Here is a 26,579-nt window from a genome sequence, read left to right as displayed (position 1 = left end):
ACCTCACAATTTGTTTTTATCTTTCACAGCTATTTTAAAAGCTGCTTCTGCTGTCTCCTCGATCCAAATTGTCACTGCTGCTCACGCTTGGTGGCAAATGCACCTGCTTAGTAAGCAGGAGACTCAGGTTCGATTCCCAGCCTCAGTACAAATTTTTGTTTGCTGCTTTAGTCTATGCACATAAATTCATATCTGACCAGAAGTGGGAAATACGATTGCACAATCAAGCATGTCCATTCATCACTGAACTGTCAATAAATAGCAGTACAATTATCAGCAGTTTCTTAATTTTCCAAACACAAAGTTCAAATTCTTTTCTCGGTAGTTAAACAATTTGCCCACAATATAGTGACCAACTGTCACTTTTATGGAGGTAACACACAAACTTGCATTTGGATTCCGCAAGGACAGAGCTCCATGAAGAACTTACTGCTAGCCTATACTGATACAAAATCAGTTCATGTAATTCAAATTTCATTGAGGACTAAATTCTTAGTTAACCTTCAATAAACACATCACATCATTTACCAGTTTTGACAGATGGATCAAAATGTTGGACCTGGACAAAGTAATACTTTAGTAAAATACAACAGAGAACTATTATCTATGAGAGGTTATGGATACGATTGGAAGGGACATGATAACAACCAAAACAATATGAAATTCGCTTTACATCAAGGAACTATAGAGAGAAATAGTCTGAAATGGTTTGGCTGCATTAAAAGAATGGGAAAGAAAGTGATGTACCTTCACTCATGAGACACACCATTTCAGAGATTGGACATCCATACAATTCACAGGCCCGCTTACAGATGCCTTCTGGGTCGACCCCCTGGCATGTTCCAGTGAGTTGCCAAAGAAACAGTATTATTTAAGCGACCACAAATGAGTGCTCAGCCTATTCTGTAATCTGTTATTACTGTTGTCCGGCAATGTGTTTACTGCTATACACAACCTGTACTTCATTGTATCTTACTTGTTGCTCTATAAAGTACAATGTTCCATAAATAGTGTTTGTGCTTGCTATAGCAGAAAGACTAGTAAAAAGAGCTATGTAATGGACAGAATCTGGGAGACCAATTCGAAGACCATGGATAACATCGAGAGACTGAAGTGCATGATGACGTGAATCAAAGGACTCCAATGGGAGGAAATGCTGAACAACAGACCTTGGGACAATAGAAATAATTGAAAGAGGCTTTGAGAATGACCTGTGTAAGCAGAAATGTTTCAGGATGAAGAATAATTTAAAGCAGCTGCACTAGTACATGTATTGCCAGTATTAACTTTATTAGTCCTTCGCATTATTTACTCAAATGCCAGACACTCAAATCATTTATACCACTTTACTAAAACTTATTTCTTAGTTAACTACAATGTAAAAATGTACTGTTGTGTGAAATCAGGTTACATAAATAAGTAAATAAATAAATATTTCTGTTTACCAGCAAAGTGTAAAATGAAGGCATTGTGTAGAATGCTTAGAATTTTTTGGCACGGCGTTTAATACTTTTCCTGGGAAAAGTATCCCCCCCCCCTCCCCCAATGAACCTTAAACCTTGCCATTGGTGGGGTAGGTGCAACCACAACGGAGGGGTATCTGTTGAGAGGCCAGACAAACGTGTGGTTCCTGAAGAGGGGCAGCAGCCCCTTCAGTAGTTGCAGGGCAACAGTCTGGATGATTGACTGATATGGCCTTTTAACACTAACCAAAATGGCCTTGCTGTGCTGGTACTGCAAACAGCTGAAAGCAAGGGTAAACTACAGCCATAATTTTTCCCAAGGGCATGCAGTTTTACTGTATGGTTACATGACGACGACATCCTCTTGGGTAAAATATTCCGGAGGTAAATTAGTCCCCCATTCGAATCTCTGGGCGGAGACTACTCAGGAGGACATCGTTATCAGGAGAAAGAAAACTGGCATTACAGCAGGTAGGTTAGAAAATTTAAAAAGAGAAATGGGTAGGTTAAAATTAGTTTTAGTGGGAATTAGTGAAGTTCAGTGGCAGAATGAACAGGACTTCTGGTCAGGTGAATACAGGGTTATAAATACAAAATCAAATAGGGGTAATGCAGAGGTAGGTTTAATAATGAATAAAAAATAGGAGTGCAAGTAAGCTACTACAAACAGCATAGAGAATGCATTATTGTGGCCAATATAGACACGAAACCTATGCCTACTACAGTAGTACACGTTTATATGCCAACTAGCTACACAGATGACAAAGAGATTGATGAAATGTACGATGAGATAAAAGAAATTATTCAGATACTGAAGGGAGACGAAAATTTAATAGACAAGGGTGACGAATTCGACAGTAGGAAAAGCAATAGAAGGAAACTTAGTAGATGAAATGGAATGGGGGTAAGGATTGAAAGAGGAAGTCTCCTGGTAGAATTCTGCACACAGCATAACTTAATCATAGCTACAACTTAGGTTACAAATCATGAAAGAAGGTTGTGTACATGGAATAGGCCTGGAGATACTGGAAGGTTTCACAGATTATGTAATGGTAAGACAGATTTAGGAAACAGGTTTTAAATTGTAAGACATTTCCAGAGGCAGATGTGGACTGACCACAATCTATTGGTTATGAACTGTAGATTAAAACTGAAGAATCTGCAAAAAGGTGGGAATTTAAGGAGATGGACCTGGGTAAACTGACAGAACCAGAGGTTGTGGAGAGTTTCAGGGAGAGCATTAGGTAATGATTGACAAGAATGGGGGAAAGAAATACAGTAGGTGAAGAATGGGTAGCTTTGAGATGAAATAGTAGAGGGCTAGTAGAAATCCTTGGGTAACTGAAGAAATATTGAATTTAATTGATGAAAGGAGAAAACATAAAAATGCAGAAAATGAAGCAGTCCAAAAGGACTACAATGCCTCAAAAATTGAGATCAACAGGAAGTGCAAAGTGGCTACCCAGGGATAGCTAGAGGACAAATGTAAGGATTTAGAGGCTTATCTCACTAGTGGTAAGATAGATACTGCCTACAGGAAAATTAAGAGAAATCTTTGGAGAAAAGAGCTCAGATGGAAACCCAGTTCTGAGCAAAGAAGGGAAATCAGAAAGGTGGAAGGAGTATATAGAGGGTCTACACACGGGTGATGTACTTGAGGACAATATTATGGAAATTGAAGAGCATGTAGGTGAAGATGAAATGGGAGATATGATACTGTGTGAAGAGTTTGATAGAGCACTGAAAGACGCAAGTCGAAACAAGGCCCCGGACAACATTCCATTAGAACTACTGATAGCCTTGGGAGAACCAGCCCTGACAAAACCCTACCATCTGGTGAGCAAGATGTACGAGACAGGTGAAATACCCTCAGACTTCAAAAGGATATAATAATTCCAATCTCAAAGAAAGCAGGTGTTGACGGATGTGAAAATTATTGAACTATCAGTTTAATGAGTCATGACTGCAAAATACTAACACGAATTCTTTACAAATGAATGGAAAAACTGGTAAAAGCCGACCTTGGGGAAGATCACTTTGGATTCTGTAGAAATGTTGGAACACGGGAGGCAATACTGACCCTATGACTTATCTTAGAAAATAGATTAAGGAAAGGCAAACCTACGTTTCTAGCATTTGTAGACTAAGAGAAAGCTTTTGACAATGTTGACTGGAATACTCTTTTTCAAATTCTGAAGCTGGCAGGGGTAAAATACAGGGAGCGAAAGGCTATTTACATTTTGTACAGAAACCAGATGGCAGTTGTAAGAGTTGAGGGGCATGAAAGGGAAGCAGTGGTTGGGAAGGGAGTGAGACAGGGTTGTAGCCTATCCCCGATGTTATTCAATCTTTATGTTGAGCAAGCAGTAAAGGGGAAAAAAATTCCTAGTAGTAATTAAAATCTATGGAGAAGAAATAAAAACTTTGGGGTTCACTGATGACATTGTAATTCTGTCAGAGACAGCGAAGGACCTGGAAGAGCAGTTGAATGGAATGGGCAGTGTCTTGAAAGGAGGATATAAGATGAACATCAACAAAAGCAAAATGAGGATAATGGAATGTAGTCGAATTAAGTCAGGTGATGCCAAGGGAATTAGATTAGGAAATAAGACATTGAAAGTAGTAGACAAGTTTTGCTTTTTGGGGAGCAAAATAACTGATGATGGTCGAAGTAGAGAGGATATAAAATGTAGACTGGCAATGGCAAGGAAAGTGTTTCTGAAGAAGAGAAATTTGTTAACATCGAGTATAGATTTAAATGTCAGGAAGTCATTTCTGAAAGTATTTGTGTGGAGTGTAGCCGTGTAAGGAAGTGAAAGATGCACGATAAATAGTTTAGACAAGAAGAGAATAGAAGCTTTCGAAATGTGGTGCTACAGAAGAATGCTGAAGATTAGATGGGTAGATAACATAACTAATGAGGAGGTACTTAATAGAATTAGGGAGAAGAGAAACTTGTGGTACAACTTTACTAGAAGAAGGGATCAGTTGGCAGGACATGTTCCGAGGCATCAAGGGATCACCAATTTAGTATTGGAGGGCAGTGTGGAGGTTAAAAATCATACGGGAAGACCAAGAAATGAATACACTAAGCAGATACAGAAGGATGTAGGTTGCAGCAGGTACTGGGAGATGAAGAGGCTTGGAGAGCTGTATCAAACCAGTCTCTGGACTGAAGACGACGACGACACCAACACCGACGACGACGCCTCTGGCATGTAAAACATCCAAGCATTTTACAGATATGTCAAAGTTCAAGATAAAATTACAATGAAATAACACGTTCAAACTCTAAAGTTAAATATTTAATCACAGTTAAATTAAACCATGAAAACTGTAACAATTGTGAGTGCCTGAAAACTAGCGTATCCTGAAATAGATACGTTTTAATAGCTTTTTAAGAATTACTATTATTACAATTGAAAAGTGATAAACAATAACTGACACTAAGCCTTCAGCTTTTTTATACTTCGAAGCTGTACTTTCATGCAGTAAGTGGAACTAAAATGACATTTTGTATTGCAAATAACTTTTTCTTTTGCACACAATCATAGGTTCTAGCATACATTTTTATACATGCACTTCACAAATCCTTGTCCAGTCTCGATAGATTGCCGAGTTGCAACTGACCTGAGAGCGACTTCTTTTGCCATCGAAAGATCTTTGGAATTTAGGAGAAATTTCTTGCATGCCGTGAACTCTGACCTTGTGTACAACTGCTTTCGAATATTTTCTCTGGTATCCGATTTATAAAAATCGGCTTTTGTCACAACCACAACAGCCAAAATGTTGCAACAATCATCACACCCTTTATTGGTTTCAGCAACAGGAACTGTAGATCGACTAATGGGAGCATTTTGTCAGAGAGCACTTATTTTCTTTGCCTGAGGCTCTAGATTTCTTTTTGTTATGTCTTACTGGCCAATAATGGCTTTTTCTTATTTAGGCAAAGGGTCCATGTAATACGCACATCAAATTACTTCTTCCCTCATTGGAGCTTAATTCCCATAGATGACATTGATGTGGCATTCACAGACACTGACTGGTATGCTTCATTTGTAGGTTCTGTAGGGACACAGCAAATGAACCTTTGTATTTCAGATGCTTGAGTCAATGTTGAAGTCACAGCTGTAACAAACTTAAGGTGGGCTTCCGCCAGATTTTCACTGACATCTTCAAATTTGACAGCTTTATTAATATATCAGCAATCTTCTCCAATTCTTCATTTAAAATCTATTGTAGCAGGGTTGATGTGTTAAGTCAAACCTTTATTTTGCAGCCAGAGCCTCATATGGAGACTACTGATATTGAAATAATATGCTCCACTTTTCCACTAACTGGATGAACCTTAAATCCATGCTCCAATGATTATTTTGTTCACTCTGCATACATGTTAACATTTACGCCACATTCTGGTTTGCTCTTTCAACAATTCCTTGATTTTGGCTATGACAAGGTTTCGTATGTACAATTTTCAATTGGGACCAGTACTCTTACGTACATTTGAAACAATTTTGTTGGCAAACACTCTCACATTGTCTGTCTGGAGGATTTATGGAGCTCCATGAAGAGTAGAAGTGGTATGCTACTTCCTTTGCCATCTGTTTTAAGGGCTTTACTAACAACAAAACTAGTCAGGTGATTATGTACTAGAATGAACTGAATTCAGTATTGGGATGAATTTGAAAATCTCAGATCAACCTGACATCACAAACTGACTTCAAGAGAAGTAAGTGGTTTTACTACTGTACCTTTTCTACAGCATTTATTTCTACTGGAAGGGTTCACAGATTTGTATGACAAGCTCTGTATTACGAGGAGTTATATTCCACCATGGCCAATAGAAGAAATGATCTCAAGGTCTGTTAAAACTCACCATGTGGTAAGTAAAATTTGATTGCACCACTGATAGGAAGAGTTTTTATGTTTGCTGGATGTTCATTACACTGTACTTCCATATTAAGCAATAACAAGAAGGTTGCTCCTTTTCCACTGGCTTAGCTGTATTCATATCCCTTAGTATTTACTTATAGCAATCATCTGTCAGAAAAACACTTTCTTGAAAAATTACTCCTGATTATCTGTAACACACTATAAAATCATTGTTTCGTTGCAACTACACAATCATCAAGCAGCTTCTATTTTAGTTAATGACAAACTGACATCTGAACTTCAACCGAACTGGACTGAAACTGTTACAACCAATGTGTGTATGAATCTCTGAACTATCAAAACATTTAAATTACATTTTTTACATACTTTGCCTTAAACATAATGGACATTCTATTAAAAGCCTAGGCAAAACATCATCCATAGTTTTCTGTCAACATATAAACTAATATTATTTATTCCAAAGTCTGTGTCATGTTTATACATGGATTTCACCGACACTGTGCTATGTCTATTGCTTTTAAAGCGAGGCAACAGGCAACTGAGTGTTCTGATTTATTAACAAATCTGCTTGCAATCCAAATTGTAATGGAGGCAATTATGTAAACAAAAGAAGGATCTGTCAATGCATGGACCACGTTGTCTTTGTTTAAGAGGTCTTTGTTTGTAGCCCTATTGTACTGAATACTAATTCATAGTACTTTCAGAACCCTTTCCATTAATTAACTTTTGATATTGCACATTATTTAAAAATTGAGGCAAAACTAAGCATTTGATTTTTCAAAGAGCACCACTTCATTAGCAGTTGGTCCACACTTTTGTTATTTCCTTGAAAAAAATTCTGCACTTCCTTCAAACTGGGTTGACACTAGTTTATATTGGTAGATAAAAATCACATCTGATGTTTTTATGTACAGTTACAGATACCGCACAGCCTGAGTGCACTGTTCTCTTTTTTCCTGGATTCATCACCACCCATCACAAGATCATTAGCTTATACAGAAATTTGGGTCAACTGATCTTGCAAATGCAGGATGGTGACTGCCTGGAGATGTAATAATGTGGCACATGATGTATGTAAACACATAGAAAACTGAACTCTGTTTTTAATTTAGGTTGTGGGGAAATACTTGTCTGTTGTGTAGCCTGCAATCCAGGAGAGATTGAGCATGACAGTTGGCTTGCAAGTTCTCATGATAACCATTTGTTCTTTTTGTGGCCTGTGTTTTATGCATATTGGATTCTGACGAATTTTATCAGCCTGCCATTTTGATAACACAAGTCAAAGTAGGCAGATGGTATCTGTAGTTTCATTATTTCCAAGAATCCTGTCTCAAAAACTCTACAAGCTTTAGAAAATCTTTTTCAGCCCTATTTCTTTTTAACTAGTAACTACCTCCATCCGACAACTGTTTGCTGTTGTGCAGTGAGCGCATATGTATTTACTGAAACAGTAATGGTGTAGACAATGAAAATAGGAGGGGGGGGGGGGCCGTACACACTATTTTACAACAATGTGTTTAAATCAGCTGACATATCAATGTAATGTCATTCATTCGTCCAGCCATCAGTCAATGGCAGTGAACAGAAGCTCTTATTATGAACCAAATAAGTTACCAGCAAAACATTCATCAAATAGAATTATGGTCAACATCTGCAAGCATTTTTATTATCTTTTAATTCTTAACACTATATCTATGATTCACAAGTAAGGGGATCAAGAGGTTGAGAGAAAAAAGAGAACCAGGTTCAAGGAGAGAGAGAGAGAGAGAGAGAGAGAGAGAGAGAGAGAGAGAGAGAGAGAGAGAGAGAGAGAGAGACAGAGCGAGAGAGGGGGGGGGCAGAGCGAGAGAGGGGGGGGGGCAGAGCGAGAGAGGGGGGGGGGCAGAGCGAGAGAGGGGGGGGGCAGAGCGAGAGAGGGGGGGGGCAGAGCGAGAGAGGGGGGGGGCAGAGCGAGAGAGGGGGGGGGGCAGAGCGAGAGAGGGGGGGGGCAGAGCGAGAGAGGGGGGGGGCAGAGCGAGAGAGGGGGGGGGCAGAGCGAGAGAGGGGGGGGGGCAGAGCGAGAGAGGGGGGGGGCAGAGCGAGAGAGGGGGGGGGCAGAGCGAGAGAGGGGGGGGGCAGAGCGAGAGAGGGGGGGGGCAGAGCGAGAGAGGGGGGGGGGCAGAGCGAGAGAGGGGGGGGGCAGAGCGAGAGAGGGGGGGGGCAGAGCGAGAGGGGGGGGGCAGAGCGAGAGGGGGGGGGCAGAGCGAGAGGGGGGGGGCAGAGCGAGAGGGGGGGGGCAGAGCGAGAGGGGGGGGGGGCAGAGCGAGAGAGGGGGGGGCAGAGCGAGAGAGGGGGGGGGCAGAGCGAGAGAGGGGGGGGGCAGAGCGAGAGAGGGGGGGGGCAGAGCGAGAGAGGGGGGGGCAGAGCGAGAGAGGGGGGGGGCAGAGCGAGAGAGGGGGGGGGGCAGAGCGAGAGAGGGGGGGGGGCAGAGCGAGAGAGGGGGGGGGGCAGAGCGAGAGAGGGGGGGGGCAGAGCGAGAGAGGGGGGGGGGGCAGAGCGAGAGAGGGGGGGGGCAGAGCGAGAGAGGGGGGGGGCAGAGCGAGAGAGGGGGGGGGCAGAGCGAGAGAGGGGGGGGGCAGAGCGAGAGAGGGGGGGGGCAGAGCGAGAGGGGGGGGGCAGAGCGAGAGGGGGGGGGCAGAGCGAGAGAGGGGGGGAGAGAGAGAGAGGGGGGGAGAGAGAGAGAGAGAGAGAGAGAGAGAGAGGGGGGGAGAGAGAGAGAGAGGGGGGGAGAGAGAGAGAGAGGGGGGGAGAGAGAGAGAGAGGGGGGGAGAGAGAGAGAGAGGGGGGGGAGAGAGAGAGAGAGGGGGGAGAGAGAGAGAGAGGGGGGAGAGAGAGAGAGGGGGGGGAGAGAGAGAGAGGGGGGGGGTTGAGGGTTGGGTGGGAGACAGACAGATCCTTCTGCATATAGCTGTGCCTGTAACTGTTTCTACAGCCAACACAGGAGTATGGGAAATGAGAAATATGGTTAATAGCACTTATCATTCAGCATTATTGTACAGGATGATTCAAAAAAAATACCAAACCTTTAAAAATGTGTATTTAATGAAAGAAACATAATATAACCTTCTGTTATACATCATTACAAAGAGTATTTAAAAAGGTTTTTTTTTTCACTCAAAAACAAGTTCAGAGATGTTCAATATGGCCCCCTCCAGACACTCGAGCAATATCAACTCGTTCCATACTCTCTGTAACATATCAGGCGTAACAGTTTGGATAGCTGCTGTTATTTCTCGTTTCAAATCATCAATGGTGGCTGGGAGATGTGGCCGAAACACCATATCCTTAACATACCCCCCATAAGAAAAAAACGCAGGGGGTAAGATCAGGGCTTCTTGGAGGCCAGTGATGAAGTGCTCTGTCACGGGCTGCCTGGCGGCGTCACGGGCTGCCTGGCGGCCGATCCATCGCCTCGGGTAGTTGACGTTCAGGTAGTTACGGACAGATAAGTGCCAATGTGGTGGCGCTCCATCCTGCTGAAATATGAATTGTTGTGCTTCTTGTTCGAGCTGAGGGAACAACCAATTCCCTAACTTCTCCAGATACTGTAGTCCAGTTACAGTAGCACCTTCGAAGAAAAAGGGACCAAAAACTTTATTGGCTGAAATGGCACAGAAAACGTTCACCTTACGCGAGTCACGTTCATACTGAGTTGTTTCGAAATGCACGCTGAACAACTGTCGTCGATTCACTTCTGCCGTACTCAATAACACAAAAAGCTTTCTGTTGAGCAGTCGCCATCTTAGCATCAACTGACGCTGACGCCTAGTCAACAGCGCCTCAAGCGAACGAATGTACAACTAAATGAAACTTTATAGCTCCCTTAATTCGCCGACAGATAGTGCTTAGCTCTGCCTTTTGTCGTTGTGGTATTCTTTTTGAATCACCCTGTACTTATGCCAAGAGACGAGAGGAGACTAAATCTCACTGGCTATTCACAGTTGGTGCAACTCGACATAAAGAACGATTCAAAACTATGCTGCTTTCCAACATTATTAGCTTACCAACTGCCCTTTAATGGAAAGGTTAGTCCTTTAACTCCTGCCTCAACCCCTGTCCATTTCTGAAAATGGAAACACCCTGACTCTGGCTAGCTCATTTGAAGTCTTTACCATTTATTTCACAATGGCTTGCACAGTATGTCTCTTGATGTGGATATCTCTGAACCTTCATTTACACTTGAGCAAACACTTACTAATGAGCATCAGGAATCGATCACTTCAAATTGTGTGGGAATTCCTAAGGGACCAAAATGCTGAGGTCATTAGTCCCAAGACTTACGCACAACAAACTAACTTATGCTAAGAACAACACACATCCATGCCCGAGGAAGGACTCAAACCTCAGGCGGGAGGGGTTACGCAGAACAGAGCAATATTTCAGTGTAAACAGTTGGCAAGCATGAGCTAACATGTTGGTTGGACTTCAAAGGGAGTTCTTGCATTCACCATTTTGTGTGATAGAGTAGGAATGGAGGGCAAGGCAGGAAAGAAGTTATATTCTGTACCTTTGCAATGTAAAAACCAATATACTGAATTTGTTGGTATCATCTGTCTGCACTAACTCAATGTAATCAGAATAACTGACAGGCCACTCATCAAATTCCAAGTGCACAATAACATGAATAACAAAACAGAATCCCACACCTCTCACCTGGTTCTAATTTAATGATGACATTTTGTGACCTGGACTACGTGTGAAAACACCGTATCCACATTCCTCAAAAATCTCAACACCTTCTTCCCGATTCGCTTCACCTCAAGGATGGCTACACCAGTACATCTGTCCACATAAAACTGACACCTGCCACCCACTACATACAAAGAAGTCTTACATCCTAGCCACCCATGGCCAACACATCTGTAGTGACAAGCAGACCCCTCTCCAAATAAGGCAAGGGTCTTACTAACACCTTCACTGACCAAATTAACCTCCGAACCAGACCCAGAAGCATTATCTCCCATGCCTTGTCTCTCCAGTTCGCCTACCACCTCCCACATCCCCATTGTTGAGCCACAAAGGAATACCCCTCTCATGACTCAGTACACCCAGGACTGGGGCTACTGAATCACATTCTCCTCTCGGGTTTTGACTAACTCTTGCCATATCTTGAAATGAGGAGTATATTCTCCATCCCTCCCACAGTGGTATTCCACCACCCATCAAACCTACACAATATACTTGTCAATCCTAATCCACCACTGCTCCCAAACCCTTGCCTCATATCCTTGCAACAGACCTAGATGCATGACCTGTCCCATTATGTCCTCCCCCTACAACCTACTCCAGTCCTGTCCACAGGCATCTCTGACCCATCAAGGGCATAGCTACCTGTGAAAGAAGTCATGTGATCCACAAACTAAGCTGCAATAATAGTGTCAGTTTCTACGTGGGCATGACAATCTGTCCAAGTGAATGGCTACTGCCAAACCGTGGTCAAGAGACAGCTGGACTACCCAGTTGCTGAACAAGCTGCTCAGTATGGTGTGCTTCACTTGTCCTTTGTTCCTGTAATCCCATCTGGTCTCTCCTTCACTAGTCCCCTGCCCCTCCACCTACCAATCCCCTTTCCTGCTCCCACTCCAGCACTACACACACTCCTCCTATTTGACCAATGCACCTACTATTCCTTCCCTACTTTCCTTCCCCTGCAGCACATCCTCCCATCTCCCCTCACCTTGCTATCCCTCCCCTCCCCACATTGCCACCTTACACCCCCCCCCCCCCCCCCCCCACACACACACACACACACACACACACACACACACACACACCAGCACATTGCTGTTCACATCAAATGTAGTCGGGACCCTGCACCCTCAGCGGCCATATGCATTGGTGTTTTTTTTCTTTCAATTTTGGAAGAAGGGTTTTGTCCAAAAGCTTAATTATTTTAGCTGTCATTTTCACTGTGGCTGTCTGCGACTCAGCACCTCTCTGTGTGGTGATGAACAATCTACCTTTTCCATGGTTTTATGCCAAGTTTGAGAACATTAACTATTGTTATTCTCATGATATTGAATTGTTGAACAACTCACAACCTATCTTCTCCCATCTTTACATAGAACTTCGCCTCAGCTATAGATCAATCCATCACTACAAACTATTTTAAAAAAAGCAGCCTAGAAGCAACTTAAATTTTTTTTTTAGTATTCTATCAATGCACATATGAGTTCATACACCACAACATTATATCTCAGGTCAAAGTCGACATCTACTATTGCTAGGTTCAGTCCACTCAAAAGAAACTTGAAGTGATATAGGTAACCTATGAGAGCAACTTCCACTACAATCTCTGTACTACTGGAGAACGGTTGTCAATATCAAAATCTTCTGCCTTTTTAAGTACAAAAGTTATCAAAAGACGAAATTTAAGTAGGCACTCTTATTTCTTTACTGACCTTCAGTTTTCTTTGAGCTGGTCTTTGCTGAAGAGGCTGTCTTCTCTGAAACAGGAACTGTCTCACCCACTTTTCATCTTGACTTTCATCATCAAACTGCACACCTAAATTATCCTGAGAAGAAATCCAAGATGAAGTTTGAACTTGGAAACACGAACTCTGCTGAGTATCCTGGACTGTGTGGATGTGAGCAGTGTTGTTTCCATTATTTGGCAAGTTGAAAATTTGCTGTGCAGGAGCAACAAAAGGGGGATATGTGCAGAATTGAAGAGGAGGAGGAGGAAGGGCAGGTGGGGGAGGGGGAGGAGGAGGTGGTGGTGGTGGTGGTAGTGTGTGTATGGACGTTGGGAGGAGGCTTTGAAAAAGGGGGAGGTGGTACATTGAAGCAGGATGGCACTGAGGCTGGAGGAGTTACTCCATGTGGGGGAGGATGCCACAATGCAAATTTGTCACTATCTGTAATGCACTGTGACTGAGATGCTAGGTTGTTTGCCATTTTTTGCACTGTCAGTCTTGATACCTATACCTTTTCCTTTAAGTCCTTCGAAGTACACAAAATATTAAACTTATGTTAAATGCAAATTATTAGTGCTGTCACTTGTAATATGAAGCACGGAATGTCATTAAAACTGTCTTTTAAAATACAATTAGTTCAATAAAGTTTTAAGACATGTTTGCCATTATTGTTGGCAGCTGAGGTTTCGCATCTTCCAAAGCCTTCACAGCTGCCATATAATCTTCATTTTCAGCCATGTCTGATTCATTGTCAATTATTCCCTTGAGTTCCTCATAAGCCTTCCATAAGCGTCGCTGGCAATCTGGAACCATCATCATAGACTCTTGCAATACTTCTTCTTGTTTCCGTATAATATGTTCATCTTTTTCTGTAAAGAAATAATTTAATTTATGCCGAAGTAAGTGCACATTAAATCAAACAGATTTTGGGGGGGAAACCACACACACACACACACACACACACACACACACACACACACTTATACTGATGAAATTTCAGAATGTAATAGGGAAAAGGGTTATAGACTTGTATACAGATTCCTTCATTCTGAGATGATAAACACAAGCAAGATAAAGTTGAATTGAGTGTGGTGAAAGAAAATTAAATTCCCTCAGAGCAATGAATCAATAGATGCTACTCCGAATACTGTAATCACACACACACACACACACACACACACACACACACGAAGTATCAAACATAAAAGAGATTTCCACAACAATACATAATAAAAACTGTAACCGATATACCTTCTTCGGACGTCCGTTGCATTACTTACAATCCAATTTCACTCACTGTTTTAGAAGACCGGTCAATAAAGTACAAAATGTATTAAATCTGAATAGCATTTTACCAGTTACACTTATGGAATAATCCGATAAAAGAAAAATAAATTATTATGTAAGTCCAAAAAATGTGAGGGTTCACAATAGCTTGAAATTCTATGTTCATTTCCATAGCGTTTCATCTACTGTACAGTTACAAATTGAACAATTACGATCTCTCAGCTTAGTGCTAGTTTATAAATAACATCTGGAGTACAGCAGAGGAACAGATCTTACTTAGAAAATCAGATGTATTCAATAATGGACCCTTTTTTAGTAGTTGCATAAAGAAACACAAGAAGAGCCCAAAGGAAGACCCAATAATTATAATTGTTCCAGTCAAATAGCCTAGACCCATTCCAGTGTCTCAAATGCGGCATGATCTGCAAGGACAACAGCAATAGACAGTTCGAAGACCTAGCTCACGTTACAATAATGTCAGCACACTTCAGTAATGTTTCACTGCCCAATGGCAGCTTCTTCAAATTCTGCATCATGTCAACTGGTAACATGTGAAGTGTTGCACCAATACCTTTGTCATACACTGAAGCTGTGCCATCAACTGACATGATTTAGCATTTGAAGACGATGCCTTAAGACTATGTAAACTGCATGTTAGAGTAATGATAATGAAACCTGAGATGGTGTTCTTAATTCTTCCTTATTTTAATGGTATTATAACTGTGAGAATTAGACACTCTTAGATATGGAATAGAAGCCCAAATAAGGCATACAAACACTGTAAAACTTAGAAGCTAAAGCAGAAAGAAACCTGCGAACACAACTGATTGCGAAGTGACACCTACAGCTTAATTAATCAAACAAACAACGAGTTGCACTAACAGTATCCTCAAACAACTGCTGCCTATTATTACTAATTAAACTCATTTTCTGCATCATAGAAGAATATAAGCTAGATCATCCTCACTCGTCAAAGATTTTTCCATTATGTAATACAGCTTCAGGCTATGTTCCAGATCAATCTGTCTGAAAGATTGTATCTCAACATGTTTACAGATGAAAAAGATGCAAGCAAACTTTTACTTTTGAAGTTACATCCGAATGGAGTCAATGCGAACATATGTACATTGCTAACATTAATGAAATTCTAGGCCCTCACTTCAAGCCCCAGTGCACACACTGGAGTGATAGTTCTTGTTTAGCAACCACACCAGATGTGTTAAGAGATCAATTCAAAATGAGAACTTTTGGCAGTTGTCATATGGAACAGATACGGTTGGGGTCATTCCATGTCAAATCATCCAGAAATTTCAGGAAATAACACCCACCTTCAAGCAAATCCTTGAAATTTTAGGAAGTGGAAGTTTACCTAGATATATTCACACTTCCAAAATGTGAGTGTTGTAGGTCAATATCATTTTCACTTATGATAAAATGAAGTTGTATAGATTCAGGAATTCAGGTTTTCATAGACGAGCTCCTTTATAATTTAAAAATGCAATTGTACCAATAGTTTTTGCAATGGAAGCTTGAATTTTTTTTTAGTTAAAGAGGAAGGTTTATATTTTATAGTCATGCTTCTTGTAGTGAATATCCATCTAAAACTCAGAAAAAAATTGTAAATAATTTCTTTTAAACAAAATCCATGCATGGACATTATAATTTTTAAGGTATCGCCCCTCATAGATACCTTTGAAAAATTTACAGTATTATTATAAATATTCCATTATGTCGCTCAAAAATAATTGTGTTTGTAGAAATAATGGGAAGTGTGAAAAACAATGTTATTGTAAAAGAAATATTGAAGTTGATAATTCATGACTACCATGTCACCACTAAATTGCTGAAGTTGGCTACACACGGTTTCCCTAGGAACAAATCATTTATGATAACTCTGTTTTATTGCCACTATATGTACTGCACCAGCCAGTTCCTTTGGTTTGAGTCGTGTTCACTGAGCATGCAGTTCTGAGCTCTTGTACTGAGTTGTACCCAGAGTCAATCATTGGTTGAAAATTCAACTGTTGTAGTTTTTAACTATTCATTCCAAAACAAAAGTAAATCCCCTAATGTTACAATAATAATGTGAAATACCTTTGTAATGAAACAATGGGATAGAATGATTTTTAATTAATTACTTTGTAGGTTACACTAACCATCTTTAGAGTTATTTATGACAAATAGTGGTTTTACGACTGAAGCAGTATGGAAAGTATCAGCAGGGCAGTGTTCTCTTTGACAGTATCTGCAAGATATATGTGATAATGCCCTGGCTTGTGAGAGTGAACTGACCAGTGAAGAGCAAGAACTTTTATTATGGCAAAGCAACAGTCATTCATACTGTGATTTAAGTGTTTCGTGTGTGTGTGTGTGTGTGTGTGTGTGTGTGTGTGTGTGTGTGTGTGTGTGTGTAACACAAACCTGTGCAGATTCTCTATATATAAGAAAATTTGCTGTGATCCCTTCAAGTGTCATAAATGATCCGTTTCATCTGGATTGCGTGAAATTAGTTTGGAAAAGGCGAAGAGCTTTGAAATGAGAAGCTTTAGTGTTGTTCCCGGGGAGAAAATTTGCCCAATCTGTATCAAACTTATTAATGAAAACAAGCAAGTGACGACTCATTACTAGACCATATATATGACAGTAATGTGAAGGTGCAGACACCTGAAAAATCTGTGCTCAATACTAGCTGCATTCAGTTGTTCGGCATGGTCCATATGCAGCAGCCAAGCAAAAATTGTGATCAGCAGCTAGGGCTCTGAAAACTAAAAATTTCACATACATATCAAGTTGAGCTGGCTGCTGATGCAAGCACTACCCCCAACAGTGATTTAACAGAACTGGAAGAAAAGGGAAATTATCATGATGATCCCACTGACAAAATCAAACAAAACTGAATATGTAAATAATCATGAAAAATTTCAATACTTACTCTTGTGCTGCTAACTTGGTCTTGACAGAGAGTCAGTCCCAAATTTCACGTTTTTGAATATTTGGTACGACAGGAAAGAGCTCTTTTAATGGAGAACAGTATTTTATCAATGGCTGAGCAGAAAAAGAGGGAAGATGATAGGGTGCAAAAAGTAAAGAGTTTTTATTTGGATGACGAAAATACAAGAATTATGCCCAGGAAAAAAGACAAAGTGACCACCAGCGAAAATAGCTATGAATAAAAGCATCTTGTGTTAAGTAATTAAACCAAACTGTATTCTCTCTATAAAAGAAAGAATCCTGAAGACAAAGTAGGATTCTCAAAATTTGCTTCTCTTCAACCGAAACAGCATATACTTGCAGGATCATTAGGAACACATACCGTATGTGTATGCATGTAGCAGCAAAATGTTAAATTGTTTCTAAATTCATTCTGTGTCTATTAAAGAAACATACAAAGATCTAACCAACACAATAACACGTGATATAAATAACCAAGCCTATATGCTTAGTCTGTGTGAAAAATGTCCCACCAGTTCATTGCTTCAATTCTACCTAGAAAATGAAATAGAAGACTATGATCCTGATGAGGCGATTCAGTACAGTCAATGGGTATCAACTGACAAAATGACAGTGTTCAAATCACTTCTCTATCAGAATTTTGTGACACATTAATTAAGAAAATTGAAAAAACTTCCTCCACACTTACTTCTCAATCACAATCTGATTGTCTAAAAATGAAGAATGAAACACTTTATACAGTATCAGTGTTAATTTTTATGGATTTCAGTGAAAATCTCAATTTTGTTCTTCAAAATGAAGTACAGTGGAAGCATTGGAACAATGGCAGCTGCACTCTTCACATTGCCCATATATATTACGAAAAGGACAAATAGCTGCATGCAAAAAGTATCTGTATTGTTTCTGATGATCTAGAACAAGATGTTGCCTTGGTGTACCAGACTCAGAAGACTGTACTGAATTTTTTTTTGAAGTATGGATTTCCAGAAATTCATCGTGCATATGTTGAAATTTCACTGATTGTGCTGCACAATATAAAAACTGTAAGAATTTCAAAAATATCTACTACCATGAACACAACTTCAACAAAGTGCAGCTGGCCTGGGTCAATGGAAGCGTCTGATTCCACCCGTCGAGTTTGACCTGTGACGTAAGGCTGTTGTGGTGTGTGACGTCACGATGGCGTGGAACTTAGTTTGTGAGAATGGAGTGTTTGTAGATGTTTTGATGTGATCGGTGGTGCTCTCTGGCGGTGTGTTCATGTGTTGTGGGTTAGGTGATTTTCTGTTTAGTTTGCATGTGTGACGTGTTTATAGGTGGTGTATTGTTGCGGTTGGTGGTTCTCTCTGGTGGTGTGTTCATGGGTAGCGTGTTATGCGGCGTATGGGGGTTCATTTGCGTGGTAGCATTGCACATGTGTGGTATCAGTAGTGACTGCTTTCAGCGGAATATTTTTCAGCGAGTTAACGATTTTGGTTTTGTTATGTTGACGTTACTGCAGTTTTTTCTGAGCGTTGTGTGTGAATTTTGGTAAATTTCTTTGTTTATGTCTTTGGTAGGTATGGATATGACTGACAAGGCCAACAGTTTTCGGTTGTCGGCGATGATTGGGGGGGGCAGTGCATTATCTCTAATAAAATTTCTCCAACTATTCGGATTTTTGGATGAAGCCGTGTTCAGTGTGTAGTGAAGAAATGGGACTAAAGTTCCAGAGTCTTGGACCAGGGACAGCTATATGTGGAGATGGAGGATAACAGGTCAAGGGAAGTGTTAAGATTCCAATTTTGATTTTCTAGGTGTTTTTGTAATGGTAGTATTAAGTGTGGTTGTGGTGGTGAAAGTTCTGAGATTTATTGCTTGGTATTGGTAGCTTCTGTTGACCTATATAGGTCAAGGGCAGTGTTCGACTCCAGTGAATATTGCTTTTAGTTGTTTTTTGGAAGGTTGTGGTCATTTTATTTTATCGTTTTTGTCATTTGGTTTAGTGGCGTATGTGTATTTTTAGTTTGTGCCAACCCAAAAACCCCCAATTTCCCCCGCTTGTTCCGTTAGTTTCATTATATTTTAGTAGGAATGTGTGTCTGATGGTTTCTTTGGAAAATTTTTTGTGTTTGTTGTCATGTTTACGTAATGACGCCATAGTCGCGGTAGGGGAGTAGTTGTGAATGGCCGTTTCCGCCATATTGGTGACGTCATTGGTCAAAGTAGATGGGTGGAATCTGACGTTTCCGTTAATCCCTTTTTTTCTACCAGCCATGGCAAATCTCCCTGTGATGGTATTGGTGGCACTGTTAAAAAGACTTGTCACAAAAACAAGTTTGCAAAGAGTTTATGAGGATCAAATACTTATAGCTTCACAGGCATTTGAATTCTGTCACATAAGGTAGAGACACTAGGAGTAAGGGGAGTGGTTCTCAAATGGTTTCATTCATATCTAAAAAACAGTACAGTCAGTAGAGATTACATGAGAAACATATATCTGATCCACAACATATCAATATAGGGGTCCCTCAAGGAAGTGTACTGGGCCCAGTATTGTTTCTGGTGTAGGCTATATAAATTATTTCCCACAACATATGAGCCATGGAGAGAAGATATTGTTTGCTGATGACAGCAACATAGTAATCACCAGTAAGGCACCAGCACAAACGCTGGAAAATTCTACTGAAGTGCTGAAAGATGTTCACAAATGGTCGCAGGAAAACGAAGTAACTGTCAACATAAAGAAAACAAATACAATATGCTTTAGAATGAACAGAAAACAGGGTCCCTTCAATTTAAAACTAGATAACATCTCCATAGATGAAATTCACAGGGTTGCACATTGACAGCCAAATGAAGTGGAATGAACATCCTATGAAGCTCTTGAAAAACGTCTCCACAATATTTTATGCACTTTAGAGTCCTTGCATCCGGATGCAGTAATGAATGTTTGAGAACTGTATACTTTAGTTACGTCCATTATAATTATCCGGGCTGTTATGCCGTGGTCGGTTGATGAATTCTGAGGTGATTCCCATTTTGAGGTGATTCCCAATTCATCAACCGACCATGGCATAACAGCCCGGATAATTATAATGGACATGATATTTCCGGCCGTGAAAATTTACATTTTAGTACTTTAGTTACGTTCATTCAGTAATCAGTTATGGTATTATTTTTGGGGAAACAGTGCTCAGAATTTACAAACAGTATTTAAAATGCAAAAGAGAACAGTAAGTAAGTGGGCCCGCTGCAGAGAACTTCTCAAAATCTTAGAAATTCTAACTGTTCCTTGTGAATTTATATTCCAAACCATAGTGGACATCAAGAAAAATATAGAAAATTATAGCACAAATGGCAGCGTTCATAACTATAATATAAGAACAAGTCACTGTCTTCACCTAGACAGGAATAATAAATATACGACTCAAAATGGTTTCTTGTATGAAGGTGCAAAACTGTATAATAAACTGCCACAGAAAATGAAAGAAACAGACAACATGTACTGCTTTAGGGAAAATCTTAAATTGTTTTTGCAGGAACACTGCTTTTACACTATAAGTGAATTCCTTAGTACAAAATGATTGTAAATAACTTTTGTTTCACAATATTTAACCATATGTAACGTTTTGATAAGGAGCTCAAATGGCTCTAAGCACTATGGGACTTAACATCTGAGGTCATCAGTCCCCTAGACATAGAACTACTTAAACCTAACCAACCTAAGGACATCACACATATCCATGCCTGAGGCAGGATTTGAACCTGCGACCGTAGCAGCTGCGTGGTTCCGGACTGAAGCGTCTTGAACCGCTCGGCCACTGTGGCCAGCCTGATAAGGATCAAAAAATGATTGTAAATAACTTATATGTCACAATGTTTAACTACATGTAACAACAAACTGTATAAATATATGAATGTACACAACCTGACAACATCCATACATTGTAAAATTTCCACAGATCGCTAAATAAATAAATAACCTGCAAGGCATTTCATTTCTCTTTGTTTCAAAAAATGAAATGGTATAAGTAGGACATTATTTTTCTCAGCACTTCACAAGTGCAAAAAACAACTTCTGGAACACTATCTATACATCACATTGTACAAATATCACCAACCAACACTGGAGCAAAAAGGCTGAGCTGCGATATGGATTTTAGTATCATGCACGATTTCTCAGACGCACTTCCGTCATTAATGCCAGAATGCACTGTGCAGCCCATCTATGTTGCATGTGCATATGACTCTTCTTGGTATTTGGGAATTGTTGAAAAGGTGAATTGTGAAGATGTTACAGTACGGTTCATGCATCTTCGTGGACCATCCCCATCCTTCTATTGGCCTGATAATGATGTTTGTTTCTCTCACATTCTGTGTGAAGTTGATATCACCACAGCAACAGGCCTTACTTATTCTCGGAGCAAAGAGTGCAAAGTTGGAAGAAAAGTGGTTCTCATAAAATAAAAAATAAATAATAATGATCTAAGTTTCAGTGTCATCACGTGTAGTTCCAAATCAATTTGAATGTAGAGTGCAGCACCAGCATTTTGTGCAGTGCTGACAATATTGGCTTTTGACAAAATGTTTAAATATTATAAACAAAATGCTATGAACTTTTACATTGAGTTAATTTGGTTATGGCAAAAGTAAGAAAGTGTTCAAATATCACGTAATGTACAAGTTGCGCTCTATTTCATAATTTGTAATTTTGTTTCATATACCGCAATTTTTGATCAATTTGGATAGTGTCTTGTGTACTTATGTTGACGTCTCTTGGGTAGTAATTTTATTTCTCTCCAGGATATATTGGACAATTCCACCATGTTTTCAGAAACCACATGTCCAAAAATATATTCAGGGGAAAAAACTGTCAGCATACCATTTTTGTTTAAATACTGCAGCCAATTTTCAAATATTTACAGTTTGCCTTTAAGTAACACATTGAATCAAACTTTCAGCAATTGCTACCAACACAATGTGTATCTACATCTACATCCATACTCCCCAAGCCACCTGACGGTGTGTGGCGGAGGGCTGGTTCAAATGGCTCTGAGCACTATGGGACTGAACTTCTAAGGTCATCAGTCCCCTAGAACTTAGAACTACTTAAACCTAACTAACCTAAGGACCTCACACACATCCATGCCCGAGGCAGGATTCGAACCTGCGACCGTAGCGGTTCCAGACTGTAGCGCCTTTAACTGCTCGGCCACCCCGGCCGGCGTGGCGGAGGGTACTTTCAGTACATCTATCGGTTCTCCCTTCTATTCCAGTCTCGTATTGTTCGTGGAAAGAAAGATTGTCGGTATGCCTCTGTGTGGGCTCTAATCTATCCGATTTTATCCTCATGGTCTCTTCGCGAGATATACATAGGAGGGAGCAATATACTGCTTGACTCCTCGGTGAAGGTTTGTTCTCGAAACTTCAACAAAAGCCCGTACCGAGCTACTAAGCGTCTCTCCTGCAAAGTCTTCCACTGGAGTTTATCTATCATCTCTGTAATGCTTTTGCGATTACTAAATGATCCTGTAACTAAGCGCACTGCTCTCTGTTGGATCTTCTCTATCTCTTCTATTAACCCTATCTGGCACGGATCCCACACTGGTGAGCAATATTCAAGCAGTCGGCGAACAAGTGTACTGTAACCTACTTCCTTTGTCTTCAGATTGCATTTCCTTAGGATTCTTCCAATGAATCTCAGTCTGGCTTCTGCTTGACCGACGATCAACTTTATATGATCGTTCCATTTTAAATCACTCCTAATGCCTACTCCCAGATAATTTATGGAATTAACTGCTTCCAGTTACCTATATTGTAGCTAAATGATAAAGGATCTTTCTTTCTATGTATTCGCAGCACATTACACTTGTCTACATTGAGATTCAACTGCCATTCGCTGCACCATACGTCAATTCGTTGCAGACACTCCTGCATTTCAGTACAATTTACCTCTCGATATACTATAGCATCATCCACAAAAAGCCTCAGTGAACTTCCGATGTCATCCACAAGGTCATTTATGTATACTGTGAATAGCAATGGTCCTACGATACTCCCCTGCGGCACACCTGAAATCACTCTTACTTCGGAAGACTTCTCTCCATTGAGAATGACATGCTGCGTTTTGTTATCTAGGAACTCTTCAATCCAATCATACAATTGGTCCGATAGACCATATGTGCTTACTTTCTTCATTAAAGGACTGGGGGGAACTGTATCAAACGCCTTGCGGAAGTCAAGAAACACGGCATCTACCTGGGAACCCGTGTCTATGGCCCTCTGAGTCTTGTGGACGAATAGCGCGAGCTGGGTTTCACACGATCGTCTTTTTCGAAATCCATGCTGATCCCTACAGAGTAGATTTCTAGTCTCCAGAAAAGTCATTATACTCTAACACAATAGGTGTTCCAAAATTCTACAACCGATTGACGTTAGAGATATAGGTCTACAGTTCTGCACATCTGTTCGACACCCCTTCTTGAAAACGGGGATTATCTGTGCCCTTTTCCAATCCTTTGGAATGCTACGCTCTTCTAGAGACCTACGGTACACTGCTGCAAGAAGGTGGGCAAGTTCCTTCGCGTACTCTGTGTAAAATCGAACTGGTATCCCATTAGGTCCAGCGGCCTTTCCTCTTTTGAGCGATTTTAATTGTTTCTCTAGCCCTCTGTCATCTATTTCGATATCTACCATTTTGCCATCTGTGAGACAATCTAGAGAAGGAACTACAGTGCAGTCTTCCTCTGTGAAACGGCTTTGGAAAAAGACATTTAGTATTTTGGCCTTTAGTCTGTCATCCTCTGTTGCAGTACCATTTTGGTCACAGAGTGTCTGTGACATCTTTTGATTCACCTACGGCTTTGACGTAAGACCAAAATTTCTTAGGATTTTCTGCCCAGTTAGCACATAGAACTTCACTTTCGAATTCACTGAACACCTCTCGCATAGCCCTCCTCACACTATATTTCACTTCGCGTAATTTTTGTTTGTCTGTAAGGCTTTGGCTATGTGTATGTTTGCTGTGAAGTTCCCTTTGTTTCTGCAGCAGTGTTCTAACTCTGTTGTTGTACCACAGTGGCTCTTTTCCACCTCTTACGATCTTGCTCGATACATACTCATCTAATGCGTATTGTACGATGATTTTGAACTTTGTCCACTGATCCTCAACACTATCTGTACTTGAGACAAAACTTGTGTTCAGCCGTCAAGTACTCTGAAATCTTGCTTTTTGTCACTTTTGCTAAAGCAATAAAAATTTGCAAAAGTTCATGATATTAGATACAAAAGCAGTACATAAAATCTCAGTTCACTACTAGATAATGGGTGACATGGCCTCTAGATGACTTGACATGGAATGACCCGTTGGTACTTTCTTCCTTAAAGAGCCACTGCAAGAATCTATACAATTAACATACTAGAGTATGTCGTAATGACTTCTTTCATATTGTGTTCCTGCATGCTAGAACACATACCCCTGAAACGCAAGTTGTACTGGATAGGCTTTGAAAATGTATTCTACAATCTGACAGTTACTTACTACAGGACCTTAATACTTTTTAGTTAAAATTACTTTCCATGTTTTTACAATCTACATGATGTTAAAGATATGTGAAGGATGCACATAAAAATTAATTTATTGGTATGATAAGAAACTGATTGTGTAAAATCTGAATATAGGGTAAGCAATTTTGAACTAAGAGTCTTGCACAATTTTGACAGTTGTTATTAATAAATTAATCTTTCTAAACTGCCTGTTACTCACATTGTCCACAAACGAACAGATCAACATATTAGTAACAAGAGGACTGTTAGAAACGGCAAAATGTCAATACAACTAGTGAGACTTTAAAATGTCTTGGAAGTCAGTAACAATCTCGTAAGCAAGTATACATTATGAATTTATGTGAAGAAAAGGAGGCAATACAGTAGTAGAAAACAATCATTAAAATGAAGGTTGGTGTAAGGAACAATATTTAATACATTTAGTTCTCTTGGGGAGTGTATATCCTCCTCTTGCTCCAATCTATGAACAGAAATGATAGATCATTGAGGAGGGATTGGGAACGTTGCTAAAATTTGACACTGTTAGACACAACAACGCTGCACATTTTTCGAACATGCATAAGAGCAAGAAGTACCAGTGTCTGCAAAAATACTGCAGCCATTAGTGTACATTCGAATGTGGGGCACTTAACAAACTGGCACTTTCTCATAAGCAACTTTATGGTATACAAAATGTTCACATATTTTCTATTTGAGTCATCACCAAACGAAACAGTTAAAAAAAGTTGTCTGGCTTTCGAAAACTTTCGCAATTGTGCACTAGTGATATCTGTAGAAATAATTCCTACATATTAGATTACGCTCTTTTTCAGTGAATTGGCTAATGATTTCACTATTGTTACCTAACAAATGCTACAAATTTTGTGAAGCGCCTAAGGGGCACTACGCAATTCAAATTTTGGGCAATATATGACAATGGATTTAGTTACACATTTTGTTACAGTAATGAACTTATCCTTCACAAATCAAAATTTTCCCAACACGACGTACTCAAAAATGGCTCTGAGCACTATGGGACTTAACATCTGTGGTCATCAGTCCCCTAGAACTTAGAACTACTTAAACCTAACTAACCTAAGGACATCACACACATCCATGCCCGAGGCAGGATTCGAACCTGCGACCTTAGCAGTGGCGCGGTTCCGGACTGAGCGCCTAGAACCGCTAGACCAGCGCGGCCGGCAACACGACGTACTATTATATAGTATTGTAAATTATAACCCAATACCGAAAAAAGCAGTTACTGTACCAATTAGTAACAAATTGGATATTTTATGGCAGAAGAACAATACATTCGGACAAACACCGATATTTCTTAAGATAAGGACTAGGTTACCTCATACGTCAAAGTATCATGTGAGACTCGATTCCGTGAAGATCCTGCGCACAATCCAGCTGACATTAGCTGTAAATGGAGTCATTTGAAAAAAAATGTTTAAATACAAACATGCTTTACCTTCTTCTTTCAGTTTCTGGACTCTCTCTTTTTGTTTCTCTGCTTCTTGTTCATATACCACTTTTTCCTTCGTCAGACGTTTCACGACACCTGTCTTGATTTTAATAACTTTTACTCTAGGATCCGCCATATTTCAACGAATTATGCAATGGAATTAAATTATTACAAATTTCCACGTTATCGACGAAATAACAAACCTCATAAAACGTTTAACCAATTGCCTTGCGACAACACCTACCTTTCGACTTGGTTTTGACCTACCCTACAGAATTCAGAGACATACCAACTCACCGAGCAATGAAGATAAAGCCCAGTCCACGCGCAACGATCTATCGGCGCAGATGTCTGTACATGCAAAAGATCGCTGCAAATGTGGTGTCTTCACACGACACAAACCCCAATCTACTACTCGCCCGCCATCTGTCGGTATAGAAAAGAAATATCAGTGGCAAGCGACTACGCTCCCCGTAAACGTCAAAAATTTAATTAAGTTATTTTGAAATATAGAAATGGAGGAAGTTCTGT

At 40.3% G+C, this 26,579-nt stretch overlaps 2 protein-coding genes across 2 annotated transcripts in view; both read right to left on the bottom strand.

Moving 5' to 3' along the window:
* Positions 1-13,186, bottom strand: part of LOC124804775 (programmed cell death protein 7-like) — a 55,563-nt gene extending 42,377 nt beyond the window's left edge. Inside the window, 1 exon segment of the mRNA XM_047265096.1 lies at positions 12,797-13,186. Coding sequence (XP_047121052.1) covers positions 12,797-13,177 — 381 coding nt within the window. The 5' untranslated portion in view covers positions 13,178-13,186.
* A 273-nt stretch (positions 13,187-13,459) lies between these two features.
* On the bottom strand, positions 13,460-26,338 carry LOC124804776 (tubulin-specific chaperone A). Its single transcript, XM_047265097.1, has 2 exons — positions 26,055-26,338; positions 13,460-13,680 (listed from the first exon to the last, which is right to left on the bottom strand). The coding sequence occupies exons 1-2, from the start codon at positions 26,182-26,184 to the stop codon at positions 13,460-13,462; spliced, it is 351 nt and encodes a 116-aa protein (XP_047121053.1). The 5' UTR covers positions 26,185-26,338.
* Between the last annotated feature and the right edge of the window lie 241 nt (positions 26,339-26,579).

Source organism: Schistocerca piceifrons, chromosome 7 (genome assembly GCF_021461385.2).
Source record: "Schistocerca piceifrons isolate TAMUIC-IGC-003096 chromosome 7, iqSchPice1.1, whole genome shotgun sequence".
NCBI lineage: Eukaryota > Metazoa > Arthropoda > Insecta > Orthoptera > Acrididae > Schistocerca > Schistocerca piceifrons.
The sequence above is the reverse complement of the archived record's forward strand: the minus strand, read 5'-3'. Positions and strand labels throughout refer to the sequence as shown.

What these genes read in the sequence shown, in the direction of transcription:
- LOC124804776 (XM_047265097.1), bottom strand. Translation starts at nt 26,184, where the DNA reads ATGGCGGATCCTAGAGTAAAAGTTATTAAAATCAAGACAGGTGTCGTG. An exon ending in CCAGAAACTGAAAGAAGAAG is followed by an intron (nt 13,681 to 26,054) that starts GTAAAGCATGTT and finishes ATTTCTTTACAG; the next exon opens with AAAAAGATGAACATATTATA.